The sequence below is a fragment of the Camelina sativa genome, chromosome 15 (assembly GCF_000633955.1).
Source record: "Camelina sativa cultivar DH55 chromosome 15, Cs, whole genome shotgun sequence".
In the NCBI taxonomy this organism is placed as follows: Eukaryota; Viridiplantae; Streptophyta; class Magnoliopsida; order Brassicales; family Brassicaceae; genus Camelina; species Camelina sativa.
This window is the reverse complement of record NC_025699.1, coordinates 7093449-7119354: the sequence shown is the minus strand read 5'-3', so window position 1 is coordinate 7119354 and position 25906 is coordinate 7093449. Positions and strand designations below refer to the sequence as shown.

General features: G+C 36.5%; 4 protein-coding genes, 1 long non-coding RNA gene and 1 pseudogene across 6 annotated transcripts; all 6 read left to right on the top strand.

Moving 5' to 3' along the window:
• LOC104745805 lies at positions 663–2201 on the top strand. The gene is made up of 3 exons (XR_760780.2): positions 663–765; positions 1260–1483; positions 1594–2201. It is a non-coding gene; the product is annotated as an uncharacterized LOC104745805 (long non-coding RNA).
• LOC104745804 (uncharacterized exonuclease domain-containing protein At3g15140-like) lies at positions 2782–5168 on the top strand. Of its 2 annotated transcripts, none has more exons than XM_010467157.2 (6): positions 2782–3150; positions 3466–3668; positions 3942–4022; positions 4268–4393; positions 4530–4653; positions 4729–5168. In XM_010467157.2, exons 1-6 carry the CDS (start codon positions 2893–2895, stop codon positions 4735–4737), a joined length of 801 nt encoding a protein of 266 aa, XP_010465459.1. In that variant the 5' UTR covers positions 2782–2892; the 3' UTR covers positions 4738–5168. The 2 variants fall into 2 exon arrangements, with proteins under 2 accessions (XP_010465459.1, XP_010465458.1); XM_010467156.2 differs by having other exon boundaries at positions 2790–3150; positions 4741–5161.
• On the top strand, positions 5286–6374 carry LOC104748200 (paired amphipathic helix protein Sin3-like 3). The gene has a single exon (XM_019236681.1). It carries the CDS (start codon positions 5286–5288, stop codon positions 6372–6374), a length of 1089 nt encoding a protein of 362 aa, XP_019092226.1.
• On the top strand, positions 14653–16547 carry LOC104745803 (protein kinase 2B, chloroplastic-like). The gene is made up of 6 exons (XM_010467155.2): positions 14653–14936; positions 15144–15366; positions 15463–15531; positions 15603–15674; positions 15799–15956; positions 16056–16547. The coding sequence occupies exons 3-6, from the start codon at positions 15506–15508 to the stop codon at positions 16262–16264; spliced, it is 465 nt and encodes a 154-aa protein (XP_010465457.1). The 5' UTR covers positions 14653–14936; positions 15144–15366; positions 15463–15505; the 3' UTR covers positions 16265–16547.
• LOC104745801 (putative pentatricopeptide repeat-containing protein At3g15130) lies at positions 20312–23147 on the top strand. Its single transcript, XM_010467154.1, has one exon. It carries the CDS (start codon positions 20947–20949, stop codon positions 23005–23007), a length of 2061 nt encoding a protein of 686 aa, XP_010465456.1. The 5' UTR covers positions 20312–20946; the 3' UTR covers positions 23008–23147.
• Positions 23216–24638, top strand: LOC104745800 (annotated as a pseudogene).

Here is a 25906-nt window from a genome sequence, read left to right as displayed (position 1 = left end):
CGGCTGAGATTCACTCGCTTCAAATGAGCGTGGCTAATTATTTTATATCAAATTCCAACCATTTTCTAATATTTTTTTATTTGAGTAACGCCACCGTAGGTAACACAAGACTCCGAGGCAAATTGAGGAGGAGTAATCACGGAGAACTTTATATAGCCAAACAAATAAAAAAACTGTACAAAAAAGACCGTACAAAAAATCAACATGTAAAATATAACAATTACATACTAATAAAAGGAATACATCAGATTTTTTTAACAATGCTTCTCAAGTTGCCATGTCATCAACACTAAAAAAATTTTACTTCTCAATGTACCGATTACCAAAATATTAGAGTTTTCACAGCTCTTAAAATTGGATATGAAGTTGAACCGTTATACTTTGCATCGAACAAAAAGTGAATTTATTAAAAAAAACAAACTGATTATATATAACCACAGAAATTCTAACCAAAACCAAACGGTACCATGAAAAAATTAATAAACCGACGAGACCAGGTTTATTTATAAATTGCAAATTTTGAACTACAAGGAATGTAATAAGGCCTAAATTGGGATTAGGGCCTGGGCCTTTATTTTTTTAATTTTTTTTTGGTTTTGTTTCGGGTGCTATTTAACGATTAAGAGACGCTCCTTTGACTTGAAAAAAAAAAGAGGCTCTCTTTGATTGTGTTTACTCTGTGCATCAACACTTCGCGAACACGAAACTCTTTCTTCTCCGGAGCAACGATAATGGCGACTAATGTTCAAAACTCCAATGTCCAAGGTAAATTAATAATCTCCTCTCTCTGTTTGATTCTTTCGGTTGATTCTTGTTTTTCTCTTCTTGGAAACATTCGATTCGAACTCCCCAAATGCTCTGTTGATTCTTGTTTGAAATTGATTCGATTGGAACTCCCCAAATGCTCTGTTGATTCTTGTTTGAAATTGATTCGATTCGAACTCCCCAAATTCTCTGTTGATTCTGATACTTCGTCGTTAAATTTTTTGATTGTTTGTGTTTTTGATTGCTTAAATTCGAATTCGATTAGCTTGTTACAGAACCGCCATGATTCAGAATTAGGTTTTTTTTTTTTTTTTTTTTATCTTCTTCGTGGATGTTTCGGATTGGAGTGTGCAAGGTTTTTTTTGTTTCGTCGTGGCTTTTTCCCTTGTTTGGGTTTCAAACCCTCTGAATTGAATTGACAGAGTTTGTGCATCTTCCTTTTATTTCGATTATAACCTTTTGTTGTTTGTTGTTGGTTGTTTGTGCATATACAGATCTCAACCACATTCTCTAAGCGAGAAGGGCTCGTTGGCTCTCTGCTGCCGAGATCGACACCCTACTTGCACGCAGCGATGCACTGACAATTACATCCAACTTGCACAAGCCCAGTCTGAACCAGTCAGGGCTCTTTCTCTACAATCACAGAGCATTTACCGACGATGACAAGACGTGGGATCGTGTTAGGGGCAGCAGGTTCACCACTTGTGCAAAAAAGATGGTATCACCTCTCTCTCTCTCTCTCTCTCTCTCTCTCTCTCTCTCTCTCTCTCTCTCTCTCTCCGCTTCTGTCCTGTCGTTTACAAAATTGCTTGATGTTGATCTTTTCAGATTGAAGATGATACCATAAACTACACCACGGCTTCAAAACCGCTTACCAACACGACTCGTTTCCAAAGAAGGACTTTCCGGTGTTCAAGTAGGTACCAGAACCTAGCATTGGTCCATTACCGAGTTGTTGTTCTTGCTCCCGTTCTAGTTCAAGCCGCTGTGGTGGTTTAGGATGAGACCATCGCCTCGCCATCTTTCCAAACATTTTTACACGTTCTGTCCAATTTTAGACCATCGCGATTCGTTTATTGATTCCTGGTTTTGTCATGTAAATTGAGCTGAAGCTGTCAAACAAATTAAACATGTAAATTTTTGTGTATATATTTAACCGGGGGAAACCACAAAGTCAAGTTTGAGATTCGTGTCGATGAATCCAAATCAGCGACAAAACCTTGTTAGTATCTTGCAAGTTTGCACAAGGAATGGGCTTTCCAATCAAGGGAGTCAAGTTCATTGTTTTCTTCTCAAGTCCGGATCGGGTTCTAATTTGATTAGAAGCAACTATCTTATCGATATGTACTGTAAATGCAGAGAACCTTGATTGCTTATAAGGTGTTCGATAGTATGAGGAGCCTCAAACTACTCCTTTGATTAGGATGTATTTGTTATTTTTTACATGTTGATTTTTTGTACAGTTTTTTTTTATTTGTTTGGCTATCTTTTGTTCGGTTATGGGTTGTCAAACTAATTTCAAACTATGGGGTTGTCAAACTCTTCTATTACATTAATTACCCCTATGTTGTTACTCTCTCTGAGACATTTCAACCAAATTTGTGTTTTTTTTTAATAAATATTTAATTATAGGGTCAATTTGCATGATAACGAATATCACCCATTCAAATTAAGAATATACAATGTGTTATACACGCGCGGGTGCTGTGCAATAATGAACTTGGAAGATTTAGCTCTCTAGATTGTTTAAAATAAAGAAAAATAATGACATGGCATATTAACCCATATGATTTTAAATATTGAATTAATAATAGAAAGGTAATTTAATTAAATATTGCAATGGTTTTTTTTAAAACATAGATTTTCATGATTTAAAATTTTAAAAATCAGAAATAAATTATTTAGAATAATGAATAGTTTTTGATTAAAACACACAAAATTTCATGCTACGGTTTGGTTTTGGTTAGAATTTGTGTGGGTTATAAATCAGTTTGGTTTTTTAAATTCACTTTTGGTTCGATTTGGATTGGGTAAAATTAGTAACAGTCAGTTCAGTAGCTTTATGTTTTCCCCAGTCTCTGAATTAGGAAGCATCTTCATCTTTAATCGTCAAGCTACTCGACGAGAATGGCGTCTGCTTTCTCTGCATTTCGTGTTTCGATGTCGAGAATTAGTCCCTTCCGTGATAGCCGGTTCTCTTATCCCGCCACGTTCGCTTTAGCTCATACCAAACGAATCATGTGCAACTCTTCGCACTCTGTATCTTCATCTCCTTCTCCATCTGACATTTCTTCTTCTCCTTCTCCTTCTTCGTTGATGGATACAAAAGAAATCGCGAGGTGGAGACCCATGTGTTTGTATTACACTCACGGGAAGTGCACAAAGGTTAACACTTCGCCGCACTCGTACGTCTTGTTAAATTTTGTTTTTGCTACATCGTAAATTAAATCCCATGTCTTTCTTGATTTCTTGGGGGTTCATGCTTTGTGTGATAGTTTCTAAGACAAGCACTTTGATGCGAAACTTCTAACAAACTATGCAATGTCTGCAATGTGTTCGATGAAATGTCTGAGTCGAGATTTGGAACTTGTTTATTGTTTGTGTCTCGAGATCGTTATAGTTGTTTCTTTACTCGTTTGTTATATTCATCTAAATAATCGTGTAACATGGGTAATAAAGTTTAACGTTGGTGTCCATCAGATGGATGATCCTGCCCATTTGGAAATTTTCAACCATGATTGTTCCAAGGAGCTTCCAGTGACTGCAGCTGATCTTGAGAGAAAGAAGTCACAAGAATTCAACTTTTTCTTGGTTATTGACTTGGAAGGAAAAGTTGAGATTCTTGAGTTTCCTGTTTTGATCGTAGATGCCAATACCATGGAAGTCGTAGACTTGTTCCACAGGTTATATAACACAGCTTCCTATCTTTAATGACTTAATTTTTAGTGATTGTCAAAGGGTCTTGGGGTGTTTGAATGGTTTAGTTTTTGTGTCATTGGCGTAAGAACTTGTAAGTGCATAGTTAGACACAAGAACAACTATTAAATTGATGATCTTTACGAGTTTTATTGCTCATAGCTAGGATTTCACAAGTTGGTTTATTATGTGTTCTTTAAGAATTTTATTGCTCAATTTTACAGTGTGGTTTGATTATTTGTTTTTTTGTTCTTGGTAAGGTTTGTAAGACCCACAAAAATGAGTGAGCAAGCAATTAACAAATTCATGGAAGGCAAGTATGGGGAACTCGGTGTTGATCGGTATGCTACTTCTATCTTACTTCCGGGTGTAGATTTAGATATGGCTACAGGACTTCAATGCTTGTTAATGTTTTAATTGCACTAACCTGATCCTTTATGCATATGTTGCCAAATGCTTTAGTTGATTAAGTTCTGCTACCATAAGTAGTAATAACTGGAATTGGTTTAGAGTCCACGAACTTCTCCAAGCACCTCTCTTTGGATTCTGAGACTGTTGCATTAACTTTTTCAAAGTCGAATTGCAGTGTGTGGCATGACACAGCTATTCCATTTAAGCAAGTTGTTGAGGAATTTGAAGCTTGGTTAGCTGAGCATTGCTTGTGGGCTAAAGATGCAGATGGGGCTCTGAACAACGCAGCTTTTGTAACCTGGTGAGAATTAACATTAAGAGCTGAGCTTCCTATGTGAATCGTTGATGTTGGTTTCCTTATGCACAGACACAGCTTCGTACTAGTGTCTTTAGAGCTCCTGCCATGTTTAGGATATTGATTAAGTTAATGTAATTAGTGGAAATTGGGACATCAAGACAAAGATTCCTGAACAATGCGTGGTGTCAAATATCAAGCTTCCGCCATATTTTATGGAATGGATCAATCTCAAAGACGTCTACTTGAATTTCTACGGCCGTGAGGTAACAACTTGGATATATATCTCTATATGCATCATCATCCTGTTGTATGTTACTATATAAACTCATCAATAGTAGATGACATGACAGGCCAGAGGAATGGTGTCAATGATGAAGCAGTGTGGAATAAAGCTCATGGGAAGTCACCATCTGGGAATTGATGACACAAAGAACATCACGAGGGTGGTCCAACGGATGCTCTCGGATGGTGCAGTTCTTAAGATCACAGCTCGAAGAAGCAAATCCAATACAAGAAACGTCGAGTTTCTGTTCAAGCACAGGATCAAGTAAAGTTCTCGAGGAAAAATGACAAACACAACAAGGCTTGCTTTATGATCCATAAATTAGTTACTTTTTAGTCAAGTCTTAAAGATAGAGAGGAAGGTAGAAGGCGATTTGCTTTTTAGTTTTGTATAATTTGGTACGTCTTTTAAGTTTTGTTTATTTTTTTTTTCTTTTAAAAGACAAATTTGTTTAGTTCTCCTATTAACTCTATGACTTGCTGAGAGTTATATATTTCTATTATATTTGTTATATTTGTCAGCTTTTGCTTTCAAACCCAAACCTCTCTAGTTTCTCTCGTTCTGAAAGCTTTTGTTAAACAGAAGGAGAGTTTTCAGAATTCAAGAAGAACCATGACTCAAAACTATACTCACGGTATAATCGGAAAGACCGAATTCAATAGTCTTTTGTGTGGGCTAAAAGAAAAATATCTTCGTGATCGGAAGATTGATGAGAAGAAGACGAAAGAAGAAAACCCTAATCATAACGATCCAAAGGTTAGTACTGCTGCCGGTCCACGGATTAGGGTTAAACTATATAGTACTAACCCGAAAGAGAAGATGGAAGTCCATTCAGAAGTGAAAGAGAAGTTGAGTGACTTATTGAAGGCCATCGAGGAGAGACTAAGTTCGTCGGAGATGAGACTCTACACTTCCTTGTGTAAAGGCTTCCAGTCCCATAGATTCGGGTATGACAAATTCGTTACGTATCTTCTACAGTTGATAGAGCAACATAAGAGTCTCTACCAACGCTTCGTGCGACTTGCCTACGGTGATAAAGCAAAAGAAAAAGTTGAAGTTGGAGAGACCCGACACGATCAAGACAGTCTTGGTGGTGATCCAAAGATTGGCCCGCAAGAACGAGGGTTGGATGAGACCAACGTGGAGAGAAAGAATGAGAAAAGAATCTTGTCTCCAAAGGATTCGAACCTCCCTCTGAAGAAAAGGAAAAGGTCTAATCCTGAACGACGAGTGACACCTAACTATAGGCTTATCCCCGAGGAGCTACGGTCACCGGTCTCAGACCCGGTACTGAACAACACGTGTGTTGTGAAGAGATATGATTTCGAGGGAGGTAAGGTGCTAACCGGTACCGAAGAAGAGATGATTAAATGCGAAGATCAGATGTACGAGGTGGATATGTTGATGAGTGCTTTGAGAAGTGCAGTGGACAGTGCGGAGAGAGTTATGAGGGGAGAGATGAGAGTGGACGATCTAGGAGTGAAGTTTTACAGATGCCTTGAAGTGTTATATGATGGAGACATGTTTGAGATAGTGAGAGAAGATCACCAAGGAGCTTTACCTGTGATCTTAATAAGGTTGGAACAGAAACTGCGTGAGCTCACGGTTGCTCGAGAAAACTGGAAAAGTGGCTGGAAGAAAACTTTTAAAAGACTTTGTCCAACGCAAAAGGATTCTGATGCACAAAAATATGATAAGTGAAGGAGACAGAAATCTGATTCAGGTTCTTTAATGTAAATTCAAACAGTTATATTTTCGTTTTGGTTTAATACTTTTATGGAAACTATATATATAAAAGCATGTCAAAGTTTTCACTAAAATTATACCTTCAGTATGAGACTCTAGAAATGTGAAATTTTTAGCCATTCTATCGAGATAATTAGACCATAAAAATCCCAAAGTTTTCAACCAAAATCTCTATTTGGCTGTATCTACTGATCTTCGTTCATGTACTGAAGTTAAGGAGTTTTTGTGAATCTAACTATAGAACACATGCATGAAGTATGATTAGTGCATTGTGTGTAACATATGTTAGTTCTAAAGTATAGTTGTGAGGTTTGATGTGTAATCACTCTAACAAGCAGACACCTGTGGACTAGAATCAGCATTGCACAAAAGTATAACTACTTCGTATTATAAAAGAGCTAGCTTTCCGCCATCGTCCTAGCTCCGTGGTGCTTCTTGTGTTAGATTGGCTAACTATGGCGGAAAGCTAGCTCTTTTATGGGACGATGAACTGCCTAATGATCCTTTTATGGGCTATTAGCTAATAATTTACAAGAACTAAGAAAATGAGTATGGAACACATTTGACATTCCCCACCCTTCATAAGCCTAGATCCATGGTAAGTTGCTCATCAAGTTATTCCCACAATTAAGATATTTAAATGCACCATTAAAATCTGTCATCAACTGTCAAATTTTTGTTTGCTTCTATTGCTTCTCTAGAATCACACAATATCAAACTCAAAGATTAATAAGAACAACTCTTCTTATTATTAAGGAAAATATCAAAAAACTTTAATCTCTCAAATCTCATAAGTTGTGCTACACATTAGCACCTCCTTATATATAAACTTTATTTCCAAAACACCTTTTGGAAACTATCTTTAGATGACTCCTAAAGAAAGTAAAACTTACAAAATGATATGTATATTTAGATTCTCCTAAATATACTCAACTTGTTTCACAAGCTACTTCAAGCTTATAATTAACAACATTTTCCCCCTTAAGTTTGAAATCATACTCACTCACATCTTGAACTCCAATGAAGCTCCTCATTTCCTTGAACTTGAATCTCCCAAGTGCTTTAGTCAAAATGTCTGCCTTTTATTCCTCTCCAGGAACAAACTCAACCTCCACTTGCTCATTCCCAACACACTCACGTATGAAATGGTATCTCTTGAGTATATGTTTACTTCGACCATGGAACACCAGATTCTTGGTTAACTCAATTGCTGACTTGTTGTCAATCCGGATAGTGACCTCACTTTCCTTTCCTGTTATCTCCGCAAGCAACTCTTGAAGCCAAATAGCTTGCTTTGCTGCTTCGGTGGCCGCCATGTACTCAGCCTCACACGACAATAAAGCTACAGTTTCTTGTTTTTGTGTACACCAAGTGATTGGACAGTCGTCAAAATAAAAAATATGGCCTGTTGTGCTCCGACCATCATCTTTATCAACATTATGTGAACTGTCACTGTAACCCACTAGTTTAGAAACCTCCGATCGTGCAAAGACAAGACCATATGAAGATGTTCCTCTCAAATATCTCAGAATCTGTTTTAACGCTGCTGCATGTGATTCTTTAGGCTCATGCATATGTCTACTCAAGAGTCCAACACTGTAGGATAAGTCTGGTCGTGTGTGAAGTAAATAACGTAGACAGCCGATGGTCTTCTGAACTTTTGTTCATCAGTATTCTTTTCTTTTGGAGACTTTGACAGCTGCAAGTTCTGTTCCATCGGAGCATGACAAAAATTGCAGTCCTGCATCCCGGTTTCTTGCAATATCTTCTTTGCATATCTCTCTTGCTTAAGGACAATACCTCCTCCAAACTGATGTAATTCAATCCCAAGATAGAAAGTCAACTTGCCTAAGTCACTCATTTCAAATTTTGCTACCATCTCTTCTTTGAACGCAAGAATTAACTTCAGAGACAAACCAGTGATAAGCAGATCGTCGACGTACACAGCCACGACGAGATAATGCTCTACTTCTCTCTTTGGATACAGCGATGGCTCCTTAAGGCATTTATGAAACTTCAATTCTGTAAGGATTTTATTAAGCTTGTTATTCCAAGCTCTAGGTGCCTGTTTTAACCCATAAAGAGCTTTATGGAGCTTGTAGACCTTGGTTTCACTTCCTAAGCTTATAAATCCTTCTGGCTGAGTGACATAGACTTCCTCTTTCAATTCCCCATGGAGAAATGCGGTTTTTACATCCAGATGATGTATTTCCCAACCCCTCGAAGCTGCTAGAGCAATAATGAACCTGATCGTTTCAATACGTGCCACAGGGGCAAAGACTTCATCATAATCAATACCATGCCTTTGAACATATCCCTTTGCCACCAAACGCGCTTTGTACTTGTTGACACTTCCATCCGAGTTGCGTTTTATCTTGAATACCCATTTTAATCCAATAGGCTTGACTCCAACAGGAAGATCCATCAAACTCCATGTCTTATTCTTTTCTATAGAAGAAAGTTCATTTTCACACGCTTCTATCCAGACTTTTAGCTCGCTTGCTTCACTAAAGCTCCATGGTTCCTCATTCATTGACAATAGAAGACGTTCACTTTCAAGTTCTGCAATGTGAAGATAATCGTTTAAATAGGCTGGCTTCACACTTGCTCGCGTTGATCTCCTTAGCTGTGGTTGTAGTTCCTGCTCTGTTTCACCCAAGCTATTATCTTCATCTTCTCCACTTTCTGCATCAAGATTTTCTTCATCCACTTCATTTTCTTCATCAATCACGACATTCTCACTCATATCTCGAGTTTCAGAATTATTTTCTTCTGTTGCTCCGATTTCTCTGATGCCATTATTACCAAACTCTCCCAAATGAATAACAAACATCCCGGTATTTCTATTTGTCTAACATTGAACCTGGTTCCATCTCCAGCTTTTTCTTTCGTCAAAAACTACATCTCGACTGACGATTATTTTTCTGCCTGTAGGATCGTATAATCGATACGCCTTTGAGCCAGGCTCTGTTCCCAGATGTACTAGAGCTCTCGACCTGTCATCAAGCTTTCTTCTCCCAACAGCCTATGTTCTTGTGTATCCGACATAGCCAAACACTCTCAGATGATCGAGATTTGGTTTCTTTTCTTTAAACATCTCATAAGGCGTGGATTTTGACAATGGTCTTATTGATTTCCTGTTGATCAAATATGTAGCGTGTCTCACAGCCTCTCCCCATAGGTAGTTTGGTACCTCCATGTGCTTCAAAATACTCCTGGTCATTTCTAACAGAGTTATTTACGCCTTTCAACGACTCCGTTTTGTTGAGGAGAGTATGGTGCCGTTAAATGTCTCTTGATTCCATGCTTATCACAATAGGCTTGAAACTCATGAGACACAAATTCTCCACCTCTGTCCGTTCGAAATGTTTTTATCACAGTCCTTGTCTCTTGTTCAACAAGTGTCTTAAAGACTTTGAATTTCTCAAACGCTTCACTCTTCTCTTTCAACAAAATAGTCCACATGTACCTTGAGTAGTCGTCGATGATCACAAAAACATACCTCTTTTGAGCGGCCGTTGCAGGGGTGATAGGTCCGCAAAGATCGCCATGAATAAGCTCGAGACGTTGAGTGGCTCGGTAAATGGTTGCTTGAGGAAAACTTTTCCTTGTCTGTTTCCTAGCAAGACATGATGCACAAATTTCCTTGTCCACTGTGATTTTTGGTATACCTCTCACTAGATCATTGTTGATCATCATCTTCATAGTGTCCAAGTTAACATGACCCAAACGAGCATGCCACTTTGCAGATTCTGTCTCAATTGCCAGCTGCATCAAGCACTTAGCCTCATAAACATCCAAAATAACCTTATACAAACGGTTTCTCGATCTTGTTGTCTTCACCAGAGGCTGTCCTAGATGATCATACAACATCAATACATCGTCTTTCATTTTTACCTCACATCCTGCTTCTGTAGCTTGTCCAAGGCTGATTATGTTGCTCTTTAATTCTGGTATGTAATACACATCGTGTAAGATCTTTTTCACACCATCCTTGAACACAAAACGAATAGAACCTTTTCCTTTGATGTTTGTGCGTGAATCATCCCCCAATCTTACCACTCCTGTCACACTTTCATCAAGATCTTTAAAGAAAACTCAATTTCCACTCATGTGATTGCTCGCACCGTTATCTAGATACCACACATTTTTGGTGTCTAGACTTACTTCAAAGCCTTTAGGTTTTACCTTTTGCTCATTCAAATATACAACCTCATGCATCATCAACTTGTCAGCTTCATGTGTATCCTCTTCCTCTTTCTTAATTACTTCTTGAAGCTTAAGCAGTCTATCAGGACAGTTTGTCGCATAGTGGCCCTGCTTATCACACCGGTAACATGTTATCATTGCCTCTTTCTCTTTATCGCGTTCCTGTTTGTACGATCCGCCTTGGTTGTAGCCGTAGCGTCCACGGCCTCTTCCTCGCCAATAAAACTGTCCTCCTCTTCCTCTGTTATGCCCATAGAACTCTTGTCGAGAATTAGTGTTAGCATACATAAGCTTCCCATGATCTTCTTGCTGTTCTTCCTCTTCTTCATTGATTCGTTCTTCGTATGCCTTTAATCTTCCAACGATATCTTCGAAGGTTGTTGTGTTTAGGTTGAGGACTTGTTCAAGAGATGCAACAATGTGGATGAGCTTCTTATGCGGTAGAGTTTTAAGAAATTTCTTCACCAATTTTGATTCATCGATTGTTTCTCCAAGAGCTGCAGATTTTGAAGAAATTTCGGAGAGTCTACCAGCAAAAACATCAATCGTATCTCCTTCCTTCATCTTAAGTTTGTCAAACTCAGTCATAAGAGTTTGCAATCTAGCTTCCTTCACTCTTTCAGCACCAACATGTCTTGCTTGTATTGCATCCCAAACACCTTTTGAAGTATCATGCTCTCCAACTTGCAGTATTAATGCTTCCGGTATGGATTGGAATAACAGAGCAATCGCCATATTATTTTTCTCGTCATATTTGTTCCCCGGATCTATAGTTTCCCACACCTTGTTGACCTTGAGAGCTATCTTCATTCGCATAGACCACACTGTATAATTAGCAGAGTTTAGCATAGGACACTTAACAGAGGAGGATCCAGCATCCTTGGTTTTGATCGTCTCGTCTTTCTCGTCGTCGCTCATCTCCTTCTTAACAATTTTGGTCTTCACAGATTATTGTCTCCAACGATGGTGATCGAACACAAAGGAGCTCTGATACCAATTCTAGAATTACACAATATCAAACTCAAAGATCAATAAGAACAACTCTTCTTATTATTAAGGAAAATATCACAAAACCTTAATCTCTCAAATCTCATAAGTTGTGCTACACATTAGCACCTCCTTATATATAAACTTTATTTCCAAAACACCTTTTGGAAACTATCTTTAGATGACTCCTAAAGAAAGTAAAACTTACAAAATGATATTTATATTTAGATTCTCCTAAATATACTCAACTTGATTCACAAGCTACTTCAAGCTTATAACAACAGCTTCATATCCTCATTATATAACGAGAACATTACAAATGAGTTCTATAAAAAATACTCTTTGACATTGAAACCTAACAATTTCCAAACCAATAGTTCTCAACACATTTTACCTTTGAAATTCTAAAAGGCTTATGTTGATGTTGTTGCAATTCATGCTCAAACCGATTATTCCACTTTTGCTGACTTACGTTTTGGACGCTCTTCTCAACAAGTTGTTGGCCGGTTCTTGCTCTATTGGGATGCACAAAATATTTTTAAAAATGGCAAATTCATGGGCATAGTCCTCCTTTTACTCGATGAGAAGGTAACATATTATAGTTCCCTCTAATTTGTTTTTGAGTAGTTATTTTTATCAATAACTAGGATTTAACTTGCGGTACACAGCGGGACAATATTTTTAATTTTAAAAATTTAAAATTTATATTGTATTTATTTGTTATTCTATTATTGTTTTATTAATTTTAAAAAAATATAAAATTTTACAGGTATTTAATATAAGTATTCAAAGTATAGGGTTTTTGTAGTGTTTTCAAGGTTTTAACTCGTGTGGTATATGTATAGTCTAGTAATACATTTATCTCCTGGTAAACATCTAAAAGTGTTTAAAAAAAACAATTCCACTTAACTCACTATATGAGATTAATGCCAACCCGTCTCACCAAAAAATCAAAATAAGTTTTTGCGTAAAAAAATTAATCAAAATAAGTTTTTTTATTAAGTTTAATTATGTTAATTGTTTTACCAAATTAGCATATTTCTATAGTTTATGATAATTAATAAAATTTTAATTTTTTTGGTAATTTCTCAAAAAATAAAAAATAAACAAATTATATATATGGGGGTTTTCAACATATTTAATGTGACATTTTATAATTAGATTTTTGGTTTAGGAAATTTATTAATTTTAATATAATTATAGAGATTGTAAACTTTTGTTATGGAAAATCTGTTATATATCATTTAAATTTGAGAGATTTTAGCAAAAAATAGTTTTGAAAATTTAATGGATTAAAACTTTAATGGGTAGAGTTGTTTTTGGAAAAATTAGAATATATAGATGTTGTTAAAATTTTATGGCAATAAATGTAACAATGTTGGTCAATTTAAGAAAGTTTAGTATTTGAGTTTCACTGCAATGTTATTTATGGAATTGTTTTAGGGGTTAATATTGTAAAAAAAATTAAATAAGTAAAAATTAAAGAGCATAAATCAAAATATACTTCAAAAATGTTAATATAGATAAAAGCAAAATATATCGCAATCAATCTCTTTCTAAATTTGTTATTGCTTTTATATAGTTTTGTTAAGCCTCTGTGTAGCTTTTCAAGCCAATAATTTTGCATGGGATATTTGTCATGCCTTCTTTGTTGATATACAATTGTATAGACTTATTATTGCTCAATAGTCTTAACCAAATTGGTTAAACCAATGATTACAATCTGTTCGCGTAGAGCTCGCTGTTCATGATGGTCAAGATGGTGCAACATTTGTCGTCTTTGACTCTGAGATGACAAAGATGACCAACAAAGCAGTGGCTACTTCATCTTCGAGGTTGTAAGTAGTGGTGGAATTAAAAACAAACACTTCTAACTTATATTTTCAATGATTTTTACAAATTCATGCACTAACCCATTACAAATTCATGCACTAACACATGGTGGAGTTGAAGACGAAATACCAAACTATATTCACGAAATTGTTGGGAAACAATTCTTATTCCAGATAAAAGTGACTCTAAGGTGACATTTTGGTCCAAATGTACTATGCTATGACAGTAAACAAAAATAACAAACAATAATTCTTTTAATTCTTTTTTTTTAAGAATAAAAACATTAGGAAGAAAATCAAAGACTTAAATTTCATTAATGTGAAAATTCAAAATTGTATATGTGAAGTAGAAAAAGGGCTTCCAACGATTAAAATAAAAATTAAAAAACATAAAAGAAACTGTCAAAAATATAGATCACTTCCTATATAAATAAATTAATAAAAAATAAAATTAGCAAGCACTTTATCGCTTGGCTTATGCATGTTATGCTCAATTGTGAAACATGTTAACACAAAATCAATAAACTATGAGTTATATAAATAAAAACAAAAAACTGGATGAAACCACAATATAATTAGATAGAAATGATCCTAACCAAAAAAAAAAAAGTTGTTAAAAAAAACAAATAGATCATGGACAAGATTATTAGTAACCCAAACAAATAAATTGATTTCAAAAATCTTTAAAAATATGACTATAAAACAAAATGAGGAAAAATAAATAAATACACGTAGACAAACAGAAAAAACTAAACAAAAGATTTACCTTATTTATAACAGCGGTCACACTTTAACTTAATAATAATAAAAATAAAATATTCACATATGATAACGACAATGTTAGGCACATAAATGAATAAACAAAAATATAAGATTAAAATAAAATAAAAAACAACAAAATATAGCCAAACTAATAAAAAACTGTACAAAAAATCAACAACATATATAATATAACAATAAATAGAAAATTATAACAAAAATAATAAGGGAAATTACCTAGAATATTACATAAAAGTAGGTTTATTACTAGACTAACACGTTGAGATTTCTGTCTTACTAGAATAACACATAAAAGTTTGCAAATTACTTCTATATCTGAGTTGTGTGTTTTATTACGATTTATGCCATTTATAATTAAATTTGTTTTGAAAAAAAATTTGAGATCTTATGCTCTTGCTCTTGTTTCCCTGTTTTTGTTTCTTTTTGAATCGATGTTTGTTTGATTTTTTGTCAAATCCTCCTTTACTCTGATAAATTCCCTTAGGATGCAAGAAAAGAAGCTTCACTTCTCCACCAAATAAAGTTTCAATTTTTTTTCTTTTAGGATTTCCTCTCTCTCTTTTCTTTGGGAGATTTCAATCAGAGGAGAGATTTCAACCTTAAAGGTTTCAATTTTTTTTTTCAGTCTTTCACTTTCTTCGCCGACGTTTCTCTTTTGACCGGAGGAGTGTGACTATATCTTCTCTTCTGTTATGTTCTTGATTTACAGGTTTTTACCTTCTTTCTTTCTTGTGCACACTTTTCGTTTCTATCTCAGTTCGTAACAGTTCAAGATTTATCGATTAAGATTTCTGAAAGTATTGGTTTTTAAAATAGTGATTTAGACAAGTTTGAATCTTTGTTATGATTACGTATTGGGTTTGATCAGTCTTTGTTTCGTTTGATGAATTAAAACCCTTAATTGCAATTTTCACAGGAAGCAAAAAGCTAAAAAATATGGACTTTGATGATGAACCCAAGCCAAAGGAGGTTGCTAAAACCCGTAGATTCGCACCTGGCCGTGCTGGGAAGACTAAACCGAAACCTAAACCGGAACCCCCTGCAGCTAAACCGGAGCAGCCGGCGTCGTCACAAACTGAGTCTGTGAGCAAGAATGAGCAGCCGGCGTCGTCAAACCGTCTATTGATGCTAATACTGAGGTCTGTATTGGATTAGATTCTTCAAACGACAATTTGGTTTTGCTAATCGTTTATGGAGTTTTGATGAATTTGATTAGTGTTTCTTAAATGTGACAGCTTTATGTTCTACAATACCCTCTAAGACCGTCTTGGCGTCCATATGAAATGGATGAACGATGCCAAGAAGTGAGTCTTCTACTTGTGTGTATTAATTATTTTTTTTATTTTTTTTAATATCCTCTTGTATTTCCTCGAAGGGGCATTTATATCAATGAACTGTGCCGTGGAGGAAGCAACAAAAACTCTGAATCGAAAGAAACATCGAAAAGGTATAATATATCAGGGTCATCTAGTTAACATTTGTCATCTAATCATCAAAAAGAAAATTCATTGTCGCTTTACCAATGTCTGGTCTCATGTGTCATCTAGTCAACGTTTGCACCCTTTTTACAGAGACTTCAAAGCAGCAAATATCCTTCTTAATTCAGGATTCAACCCAAAACTCTCAGACTTTGGATTGGCAAAAGAAGGTCCAAAAGACAACCGTTCACATGTGACAACCCAAGTCATCGGTACAGAAGGTTACGCAGCTCCAGAATATCTAGCAACAGGTTTCTCTTTGTTTGATGGTTCATTTGTTCCAATTTCAACTAACAAAACATGAAATTTCTAAAACACATTGATTGGTCTGTGCTTTTGGTCTCTGTCAGGTCATCTAACAACGAAATGTGATGTCTACAGCTTTGGTGTCGTCTTGCTAGAGATTCTATCTGGACGTAGAGCAATAGACAAAACTAAAGCTCGAGAAGAAGAATATTTAGTGGAATGGGCGACACCTTACTTGCGAGACAAGCGAAAAGTGTTTAGGATAATGGACACGAGCTTGTGGGTCAATACCCTCAGAAAGCAGCGTTTATGATGTCTTTCTTGGCTTTACAATGTATTGGAGTGGTTAAAGTTAGACCATCAATGCCTGAGGTCTTGTCTCTTCTTGAGAAAGTTACAATTCCAAGACATCAAAAGAGTAGAAGCAGAGGTTTTGCTACTAACTCTTCTTCCAAACGGTTTCTCAGACACCCTAATTAAGGACTCAAAATCTCTTTGGCTTTTGGATCGTTTCTTTTGTGGAAATGGAATATAAAAACCTTTTTTTGGTTACGTCATTGATAATATAGAAGAATAAAAAAAGCTTGGTCATGATCTATAATTAAGATCTTAACCATACCTCATTCAGTTAGTGGCTATTAATTATACGCAGTCATCATGATCATTGTTATGTGTAATGTACGTATATAAGAACATGTACATAGTCTACACATATGTGGATTGTATATGTACTAGTAACTATTTGCATGGAGAGACGAAAAGAGAAGTCTAATCCAAACCAAAACGCCCCGATCAAATTAACCACCACTAATTAACATTAATCATATCTCTCGTAAATCCAAATTTAACAGAGCTATCAATTCGCCGTCAATACCCCACTTCTCCTAATAGTTTCATCATCACTAATTCCACTTTTATTCTCTTTCCATAATAGTTTCATCATCACTAATTCTCTGTCGCTATCACTTGAGTGTAGCCAGTTTTGCAAGTTTAGGTCCCTCATGATTGCTTAAGGTATCCTGTAATATCTACTTAGAAACTATAAGGAGTAGAAGATGGAGCCTTTGCAGAAGATAAAAGAGTTACAACAGAGAGAGATTTGTTTGGTTGTAATTAATAGAATTTTAGAGTGAATGTGAGATCTTATGTATAACTAAATCACTTAGGTAGAAAATTTCAGTATAACTTGAACTACTTGGTGCAACTGTACTAGAATTATTAAAATAAATTTCAATATGGATCATGTGAAAACGAATAAAAAATAGATTTTGGCGGCGGAATATTCATTTAAAATCATCACACTATGGTAAAATGAACCAAAGACAACATGATATTAGTAAAAAATTATTTGGTATACACATAATTATCCAGTTGTACTCTCATATCCATAGTTGAACTTTTGCGTTTTTTTCGTATTTCCAGTTGGACTATAATATAATTTATTAATTAGCAGTTGGCCACAAGATTTATCAGTATTAATTAGCATATACAAGGTTTTCATAACACAATGTTCATAAAAACTTGGGTTTCACCTCTTTTGCTTCATTTGAGGTGATCACTTACTAAGTCTTCATTATACTATAAAAAATGTTTTATGTGAAAACGATAGTATATATTAGAAAGTGATAAATTCTTGTATTGTTGATTAAACATGGTTCTTTAATAGTTCAATATGTTTTAGAAATTCTTATAAACCTTAATTATCATTTTCATATTTTAAATATAAATGCAAATCTAAATATATATTTAGTTGTACCTAGTTGAACTGAGTATTATATATTTATGTTATCTGAATATTACCCTCTATAGTTAAAATGTAATTTTGTATGGTTATTGTTCATTACCTCTCGAAAATATGATAAATAAACAATTACGAATTACATAGGTTGTTCTAGTAACATCTCTTACTTTTTCTAGTAACATCTCTTACTTGTTCCATTTCCGGTGAACAACAACGACAATATTAGCTAGGGTTATAGAAGAAGATATGTTGAAGATGACTACAAAATTACAATAATATTGTTCATTAAAACGGATTTATGGACCTACACTAAGCAAAAGAACGTTATGTACGTACTCTAATCTCAAGAACATTATGTACGTATGCGTTCATATGTACGTACACGTTTATATGTACGTACACGTTCGATTTTAGGTTTAATGAACCCGAAATTACCAGAATATCCTCGTCTTCTACCTCTAACATACGACTGAAAACCCTAATTTTCCCTGCCTCACTTTATTTTTTCACGACTTATGTCTATTTTTTTGGTTTCACTTGTGGGTTTTTTACTCAACTATTATAGATTTTCATCTCAACATCTGATTTCTAAATTAAAAACCTATAAAAAGTGAGTTATATAGATTTTCGAACAGATATCTAGCTCTTCCATGGATGAACCCAGATGAAAGATTAACGAAACAGAGTAGGAAAAAGACGTTTGCTCCGACCGACAAACAGAATATGATTGATGAATCTGCTACAAACGTTATTACATGAACACAATAGATCGGAAGAACAACAAACATGTTTAGATCTACCTCCAATAAGTCTATCGCAACGCTAGACTGTCTTTGACAGCTCAAACAAATTCGTGTTATTCTGGTAAGACTTTACAGCTGTCAAAAATGCTTACTAAATCTACCACGGACAAGAAACCTACCATCACACTCCGAAAACTATTTCAAAAAAACAAACAAGTATACCAAAAATATCTGAAACGAGAGAAGGCTGTCGAATAAATCTGTCGCAACAGGCCATTAGTGTACCATAAATATCTTTTGGGTCATATTGACTGTTGAAGGTGTACATCAGATATTTTTGGTACACTTAGTTTTTGATACACATATACGTCCACCGATAAGTGTACCAACACTACAACTAAGTGTACTATCTACGTCGACGGCAAAGTGTACCAGCACTACAACTAAGTGTACCAAAAATATCTGACGCACACCTTTAATCAGTCCACGTGTATAAATCTACTATCAAAGGATCGGTAGACTTAGTCCCAACTTCCAATGTTTTTTTTTTTTTTTCTAATGGCATTAGCCGTAATTACGTTTTTTCCTAACACTAATTTCAGGAGTAGTATAGATACAATAGATTAGTTTAGTAATAACAAATAATTGTATGTTACTTTTGTAATAAAAAAGCTTTTATGCAATATTCTAGTAACTCACCTAAATAATAATAACAAATGATCTCCGCTTTACGCAGGGATATTCTCTCCAGTAATATTGAATAGCACCGAAATAAAAAAATGGATAACACAAACTTTGTAACATTAGCATTAATACGAGTTTGATTGTTTCAATTAATTGAACAATAGTATCGAATAGCAACGTCAGTTACAATAGTACAAAACGACACATGTACATTCTTTAAATTATTTTCAAAAGAGTTGTTGCTTTTGATGTGTCTCCATACGCCCATAAAACCTAATCTGAACCAATCAAGACTCTAGAGAAGCTGCACTTTTTTTTTTTTTTTTTTTGGCTCAACTTCATCTATTCATTATCCAAATGATTACATCCAAATTCAAGGCACATACATTTACCTCTTTAGAATTTGACCAAATGCAATGGATCGATCTAGTAACATCCTGAAACACTAGGCGGATCTAACGCTACCTGACCGAGAATCCATTGCATTTTTAAACCACAATGAGATAAATAACACTCCACAACTCGGAGTGAAATCATCTCTTTAACCACACCTAAATTAACCATATGATACGAAAACAAACTACTAACCCAGAGAGGATCCAAAATCTATACTGAAGATCAAAATAAATCCAATCTATTTGAACCACATGATATGCGTGTAGAGCATGTTCCAATAGCTTCGACACCAAGAGGCGCAACATCAGAAAGACTTTGTTTCTCCGGCTTTCGTTGTTCTGATCTTAAGCCAAAAGCGGACAAACCGTCCGAATGACCCAACCCAGAAACGCAATGAAGCTGTAATTGACTTAGACCCATCAATATTAATTTCTAATTGGCTCAATTTTGAAAGTTTAGGTATGAAATTAGAAATTTATATAAGTATATGTATAAATTGGCATTGTATGATTTTACATGTAGAAATTGACACTTTTAAAAGTACAGTAGGAAATGGCCCCTTTCCCCACCCCGACTCCGAGCTAGACATATGTGATTAATAGACAATACACTCGCACTTTCAATCATGCCGAGAGAAGAATACAATCCAAGCATCAACGGAGAATTACTACACAAGCTCAAAACTAATGGAAGTTACCAGTTAGAGTATAAACAAATATACGGAATCAAGTAGTTTTTTTTTTCAGAAAAGGGGACTCACTTGACAAGTCTACAATGGATAGAAATGGGGGAAGAAATGACCCAGGCGACATCAGTCCGGGAAATATCTTCAGGAAGGACTTCTCCAACCTGAAATAAGAAGCAAGAAAATTTTTTCCCCTTGATAGACAAATCACTTATGATATCAGAATCAACAAAATAGCAAGAATATTTCAGCTCCCAATTCTAGGCAATGAGCTTAAGCAACAAAGGGAAAAACTGCAGATACAATATCTTGTATTAGATGGTAAAGATGTTATATCTGTTCTACCTTAGTGTGATAGAAGATTTTGACAACCCCATAGTTTGACAACCCCATAACTGAACTACGTTTATTTAATTAGCTTCACCGTTTCTTTGATTATAATTAGAACGACAACCCCATAGTTTCACACAGAGATTGACAGCTCTAAGAAGATTTTTTCCCATATCTCTTGTTTTTAAGATAATTTATATACACTTCGTTTTGTTTTTTATAAAGGATTAATAGAACTGTGCTGGTTCATCGAAATGTCAAAATAGTACTGTTCATTTTCTCATCTGCTTCAGTATAGCTCATGTGAGTTTTGTATAAACTACAAACTCGAGTAAATTGCTCATTGATGTGCTTGGGTTTGTAAATATACCACAAACTCAAGTTTGAGATTGGTGTTTCATTTAGACCAAGAACTGATGAATCCACAAAACCTTGTTAGTATTTTGCGAGTTTGCACAAGGAAGGGGCTTTCTAATCAAGGGAGTCAAGTTCATTGTTTCCTTCTCAAGTCCGGATCGGGTTCTAATTTGATTATGAGCAACTATCTTATCGATATGTACTGTAAATGCAGAGAACCGTCGATTGCTTATAAGGTGTTCGACAGTATGCCTGAGAGAAACGTTGTTTCGTGGACGGCTCTAATGAGCGGACATGTACTTAGTGGTGACTTCAAGGGAACCTTATCTCTTCTCTCGGAAATGGGGCGTCAGGGTATTTACCCAAACGAGTTCACTTTCTCGACGAATCTTAAAGTCTGTGGTTTGCTTAACGCACTTGACAAGGGTTTACAGATCCATGGGTTTTGCTTGAAGATTGGTTTTGAAATGATGGTTGAGGTGGGGAATTCTTTACTTGACATGTATTCAAAATGTGGAAGAGTCGACGAAGCTGAGAAAGTGTTTTGGTTGATGGGAGATAGGAGTCTTATAAGTTGGAACGCGATGATAGCTGGACATGTACATGCAGGGTATGGTAGTAAAGCTTTGGCTACGTTTGGGATGATGCAAGAGCCAAATATAAAGGTAAGTCCAGACGAGTTCACTTTCACTAGCTTGTTAAAGGCTTGCAGTAGCATCGGTATGATTGATGCAGGGAAACAGTTACATGGTTTTCTAGTTAGGAGTGGGTTTCATTGTCCGAGTTCTGTTACCATCACGGGTTCTCTTGTTGATTTGTATGTCAAGTGTGGAAATGTATATAGTGCTCGGAAAGCTTTTGATCAGATTAAGGAAAAGACTATGATCTCATGGAGTTCATTGATTCTTGGATATGCTCAAGAGGGGGACTTTGTGGAGGCGATGGGTTTGTTTAAGCAACTACAGGAGCTTAACTCTCGGATCGACAGTTTTGTTCTTTCTAGCATCGTTGGAGTCTTTGCTGATTTTGCACTCTTGCAGCAAGGGAAGCAAATGCAAGCACTTGCTGTTAAACTTCCATCTGGGTTAAGAACATCTGTTTCGAATTCAGTGGTGGACATGTATCTCAAGTGTGGATTAGTTGATGAGGCTGAGAAATACTTCGCCCAAATGCAGTTGAGAGATGTCATCTCCTGGACTGTAATGATCACTGGCTACGGGAAGCACGGGCTTGGCCAAAAAGCTGTTGATACTTTTAACGAAATGTTGAGACATAGCATTGAACCTGATGAGGTATGTTATTTAGCTGTGCTTTCAGCTTGTAGCCATTCTGGTATGATCAGAGAAGGTGAAGAACTTTTTTCGAAGTTACTAGAGACACAGGGACTCAAACCTAGGGTAGAACACTATGCATGTGTAGTTGATTTATTAGGACGAGCTGGTCGTTTGAAGGAAGCTAAACATCTGATTGACACAATGCCTATTAAACCAAATGTCGGAATATGGCAAACACTTCTTAGCCGCTGTCAAGTACATGGGGACATGGAATTAGGGAAAGAAGTGGGAAAGATTCTTTTGTGGATGGATGGTAAAAATCCTGCAAATTACGTGATGATGTCCAACCTTTATGGACAAGCCGGTTACTGGAACGAACAAGGGAACACACGAGAGCTTGGCAGTATAAAGGGGTTGAAGAAAGAAGCTGGTATGAGCTGGGTCGAGATTGAGAGAGAGGTACATTTCTTCCGTAGTGGAGATGATTCACATCCTCTGACACATGTGATCCAAGAAACTTTGAAAGAAGTTGAAAGAAGACTAAGAGAAGAATTGGGATATGTTTACGGCCTGAAACATGAGCTGCATGATATAGACGATGAGTCGAAGGAGGAGAACCTTAGAGCTCACAGCGAAAAGCTAGCGATTGGTCTGGCATTGGCATCAGGCGGGTTAAACCAGAAAGGAAAGACGATAAGAGTGTTCAAGAACTTGAGGGTATGCGTAGATTGTCATGAGTTCATCAAGGCGTTGTCTAAAATCACGAAAATAGCCTTTGTTGTGAGAGATGCTGTTCGGTTTCACAGTTTTGAAGATGGTTGGTGTTCTTGTGGAGATTACTTGTGACCCTCAAGCTTGATTATTTCTGCTAAGCATACGGGTGGGTTTCATAGTAAAAGCTGATGATACTGTATGTCGTTAATTTCTTTTCTCCATTTTTAGAAATAATGTAACTGCCGGTTTGTCAATAGATTTTTTTTCCAATTTTTGGTTTTCTGTATATAAGATATGTAGTAGAGAGAAAGCCCTAGTTATATATTTTGCGAGACGGCGTGTGTCTGAAGTTGGAAGAATGAGTAAGAGGATATGCGATCTTCCACCGGAAGTGGTAGGGGACAAGATACTCGCCAAGGTTCCTATAACATCTTTGGCAGCAGTGCGATCCACTTGCAAATTATGGAACAGTTTATCCAAAGATTGGATTGTGGGTAAAGCAGCAGCATCAAGGCAACAGTTTTTGGGGTTCATGACGATGGATTCCAAGGTTTGTTCAGTCGGATTCCATCTCCACCGCAAGGAAGAAGAAGACTCGGTTGATCTATCTATAAAGCAGGTAGCTTTACTTGATCAAGTCGAGGTATCTACAGTTTTTCACTGCGACGGCTTATTGTTATGCGTCCTCAAGGACAACTCGAGGCTCCTGGCGTGGAACCCTTATTTGGGGCAAACAAGGTGGATAGAACCCTGTACAAGTTTCCACAGACTAGACAGGTATGCTCTGGGATACGACATCAACCGTAACCACCACAAAATCTTGAGGTTTGTGGATAATTGCATCCATTCAATACACTATTCGGGTTCGAGATCTATGACTTTGGGTCTAACTCATGGAGGGTTATAGACGTCAGACCCGACTGGGAGGTAGAATTCTATCAACGTGGCGTGTCTCTGAAGGGAAATACTTATTTTTTTGCTCATGAGAAGATAGGGCTTGACTTTTTTGATCCCGTACTAATAGAATCCAGCGGTGAAATGGAGGAGGAAGAAATTGAAGATTCCTTACTCTGTTTTGATTTTACAACAGAGAGATTTGGACCGCGTCTGCCTGTTCCGATACACTCTTATATTGAAGATACTGTGACCCTCTCATGTGTTAGAGAAGAACAGCTCGCCCTGCTATTTCAGCGGGGTGGAGACTCAATTGAAATATTGGAGATTTGGGTTACCACTAAGATTGATCCTAGTACTGTGTCTTGGAGCAAGTTTTTTGAAGTGGATATGAGACCACTACTAACTGGTTTTGATGCTGTTCGGTTTGACCATAATTCTGGGAGCTTCTTCATTGACGAGGAAGAGAAAGTCGCTGTGGTTTTCGAAGTAGACGGATTTCTACCCACCGAGACTCCCCGGTACCACACTGCTTTTATCATTGGAGACGACGGTTTCTTTAAATCTGTGAGTCTCGGAGAAGCTCCCAATGTCTATGTTGGCGAACCTGGCCCGCAAATATTTATTCCCCCCCTTGTGTGCTCTTCTTCTTATATCCCAAGCTTAGTGCAAATCAACCACCAACCGCGCAAAAGGAAAGTAAGAGATGAGCAAATCTAATTGCTAGTCAATCATCATCTTCATTAGGTTTCTATCTATCAGCTAATAACTAATGAGGATTTCGGCTTTTTCATGTTTCTTGTCACTTAATTCAGTTTTTTCTAGTCAGTTGTTCACTTTGTTATTGATTTCGACTTTTCATGTTTCTAAGCGCCTTTTTTTAGAAAGAAAATTGATATTGTCACTTTCAGTTGCCAAACAAACAACTGAGAATTGCTCCATCCGCAAGCAACGCATGGACTTATTAAGACAGGATCATGTGAGGCTTGGCTTCAACCATTCCAAACTATTTACTTTTGATTGGACATATCCATCATCTGAAACCGATTACACTCATACGATTTCAAAGAAAAATGATTGTGTAAGTTTCAGATTTATTGATCACTGCGGGAGTGTGAACACCCTACTTTCCCCCAAGCCAAATATATTTCTCGTAATCTCGTTGGCTTACAACTTACGTCATCTGGCAAATGACTGATCATAGTTTTACTTGATTTTTTCATGTTGTGTTTTAGATTGGTTTTGTTCTTTGGTCAGAATCATACTGATTTCTGGTGAACTTACGTTTTGCGATCATAACCTGTAGATATATTGGTCTTTGTAGGATCTAATCAAGCATGTATCTGCACCATGTTGATGATTTCGAGTTTTTTCTTCCCTTTTAACTTGTCTCAAGATTTCTCATAATGATGCATATAATGTCAAAGTCACAGCTAGAAGGAGCAAAGTCCACTCTAAAAGACTTCAAGTTTAAGTTCAACAACAGGAATTAAGGCTCATTGTTGGACATGGGCTGCGCCCAATATGCCACTCGGCCCAACAAGACAAGATAATTGCGATTTCGGCCCGACAAAATTGGATGAAAGTCATTAATAAAATCGTAAAGGGCAATCTCGGGAATTCATGATGGAAACCCTAGAAAACCCTCGGTCTACAGTCCGTTATATAAAGCAACAGTACTCGCTGGAGAAGATCGATCAGACTCACGTACAATACCCCGAGAGCAAAACTTTGTGTCTAATCATAGTTATTGTTTCCTGTATAATTCTCGTTAGCTTCCGAGCTCGTCGTGACTCACTTGTCAGTTCTCCTGTGAACTGACGAGCACGATCTTGACTCGTTCTAGTGACGACCTCAAATTCTTATCGTTAATAAAAGAACAAACTTCTCTTTCCCCAAAAATCGATATTTATTTAGTGTTGTGCAGTCCTCAGTACAAACAATTGGCGCCCACCGTGGGGCAAGAGCAGAACACTTCTTTTTGACGAATCAATACCGACGGTCCTCACTTCCTCGAAGTTTCAAGATCCATGACGAACCCTAGCGACGATCTCAACGAAGCAACGGAGCAGCCGACGCAGCAGCCGACAGAGCAGCGATGGGGGCGAACGAGAACGCGAACTGTCCTGCCTCAACC

Excerpts from the sequence above, each read along its gene's own strand:
- LOC104745804 (XM_010467156.2), top strand. The coding sequence starts at position 2,893 with ATGGCGTCTGCTTTCTCTGCATTTCGTGTTTCGATGTCGAGAATTAGT. Across the intron at positions 3,151-3,465 it reads CTCACGGGAAGTGCACAAAG|ATGGATGATCCTGCCCATTT; the intron begins GTTAACACTTCG and ends GGTGTCCATCAG. Across the intron at positions 4,654-4,740 it reads TGAATTTCTACGGCCGTGAG|GCCAGAGGAATGGTGTCAAT; the intron begins GTAACAACTTGG and ends ATGACATGACAG.
- LOC104748200 (XM_019236681.1), top strand. The coding sequence starts at position 5,286 with ATGACTCAAAACTATACTCACGGTATAATCGGAAAGACCGAATTCAAT.
- LOC104745803 (XM_010467155.2), top strand. The coding sequence starts at position 15,506 with ATGAAATGGATGAACGATGCCAAGAA. Across the intron at positions 15,675-15,798 it reads TCGAAAGAAACATCGAAAAG|AGACTTCAAAGCAGCAAATA; the intron begins GTATAATATATC and ends CCCTTTTTACAG. Across the intron at positions 15,957-16,055 it reads TCCAGAATATCTAGCAACAG|GTCATCTAACAACGAAATGT; the intron begins GTTTCTCTTTGT and ends GGTCTCTGTCAG.
- LOC104745801 (XM_010467154.1), top strand. The coding sequence starts at position 20,947 with ATGAATCCACAAAACCTTGTTAGTATTTTGCGAGTTTGCACAAGGAAG.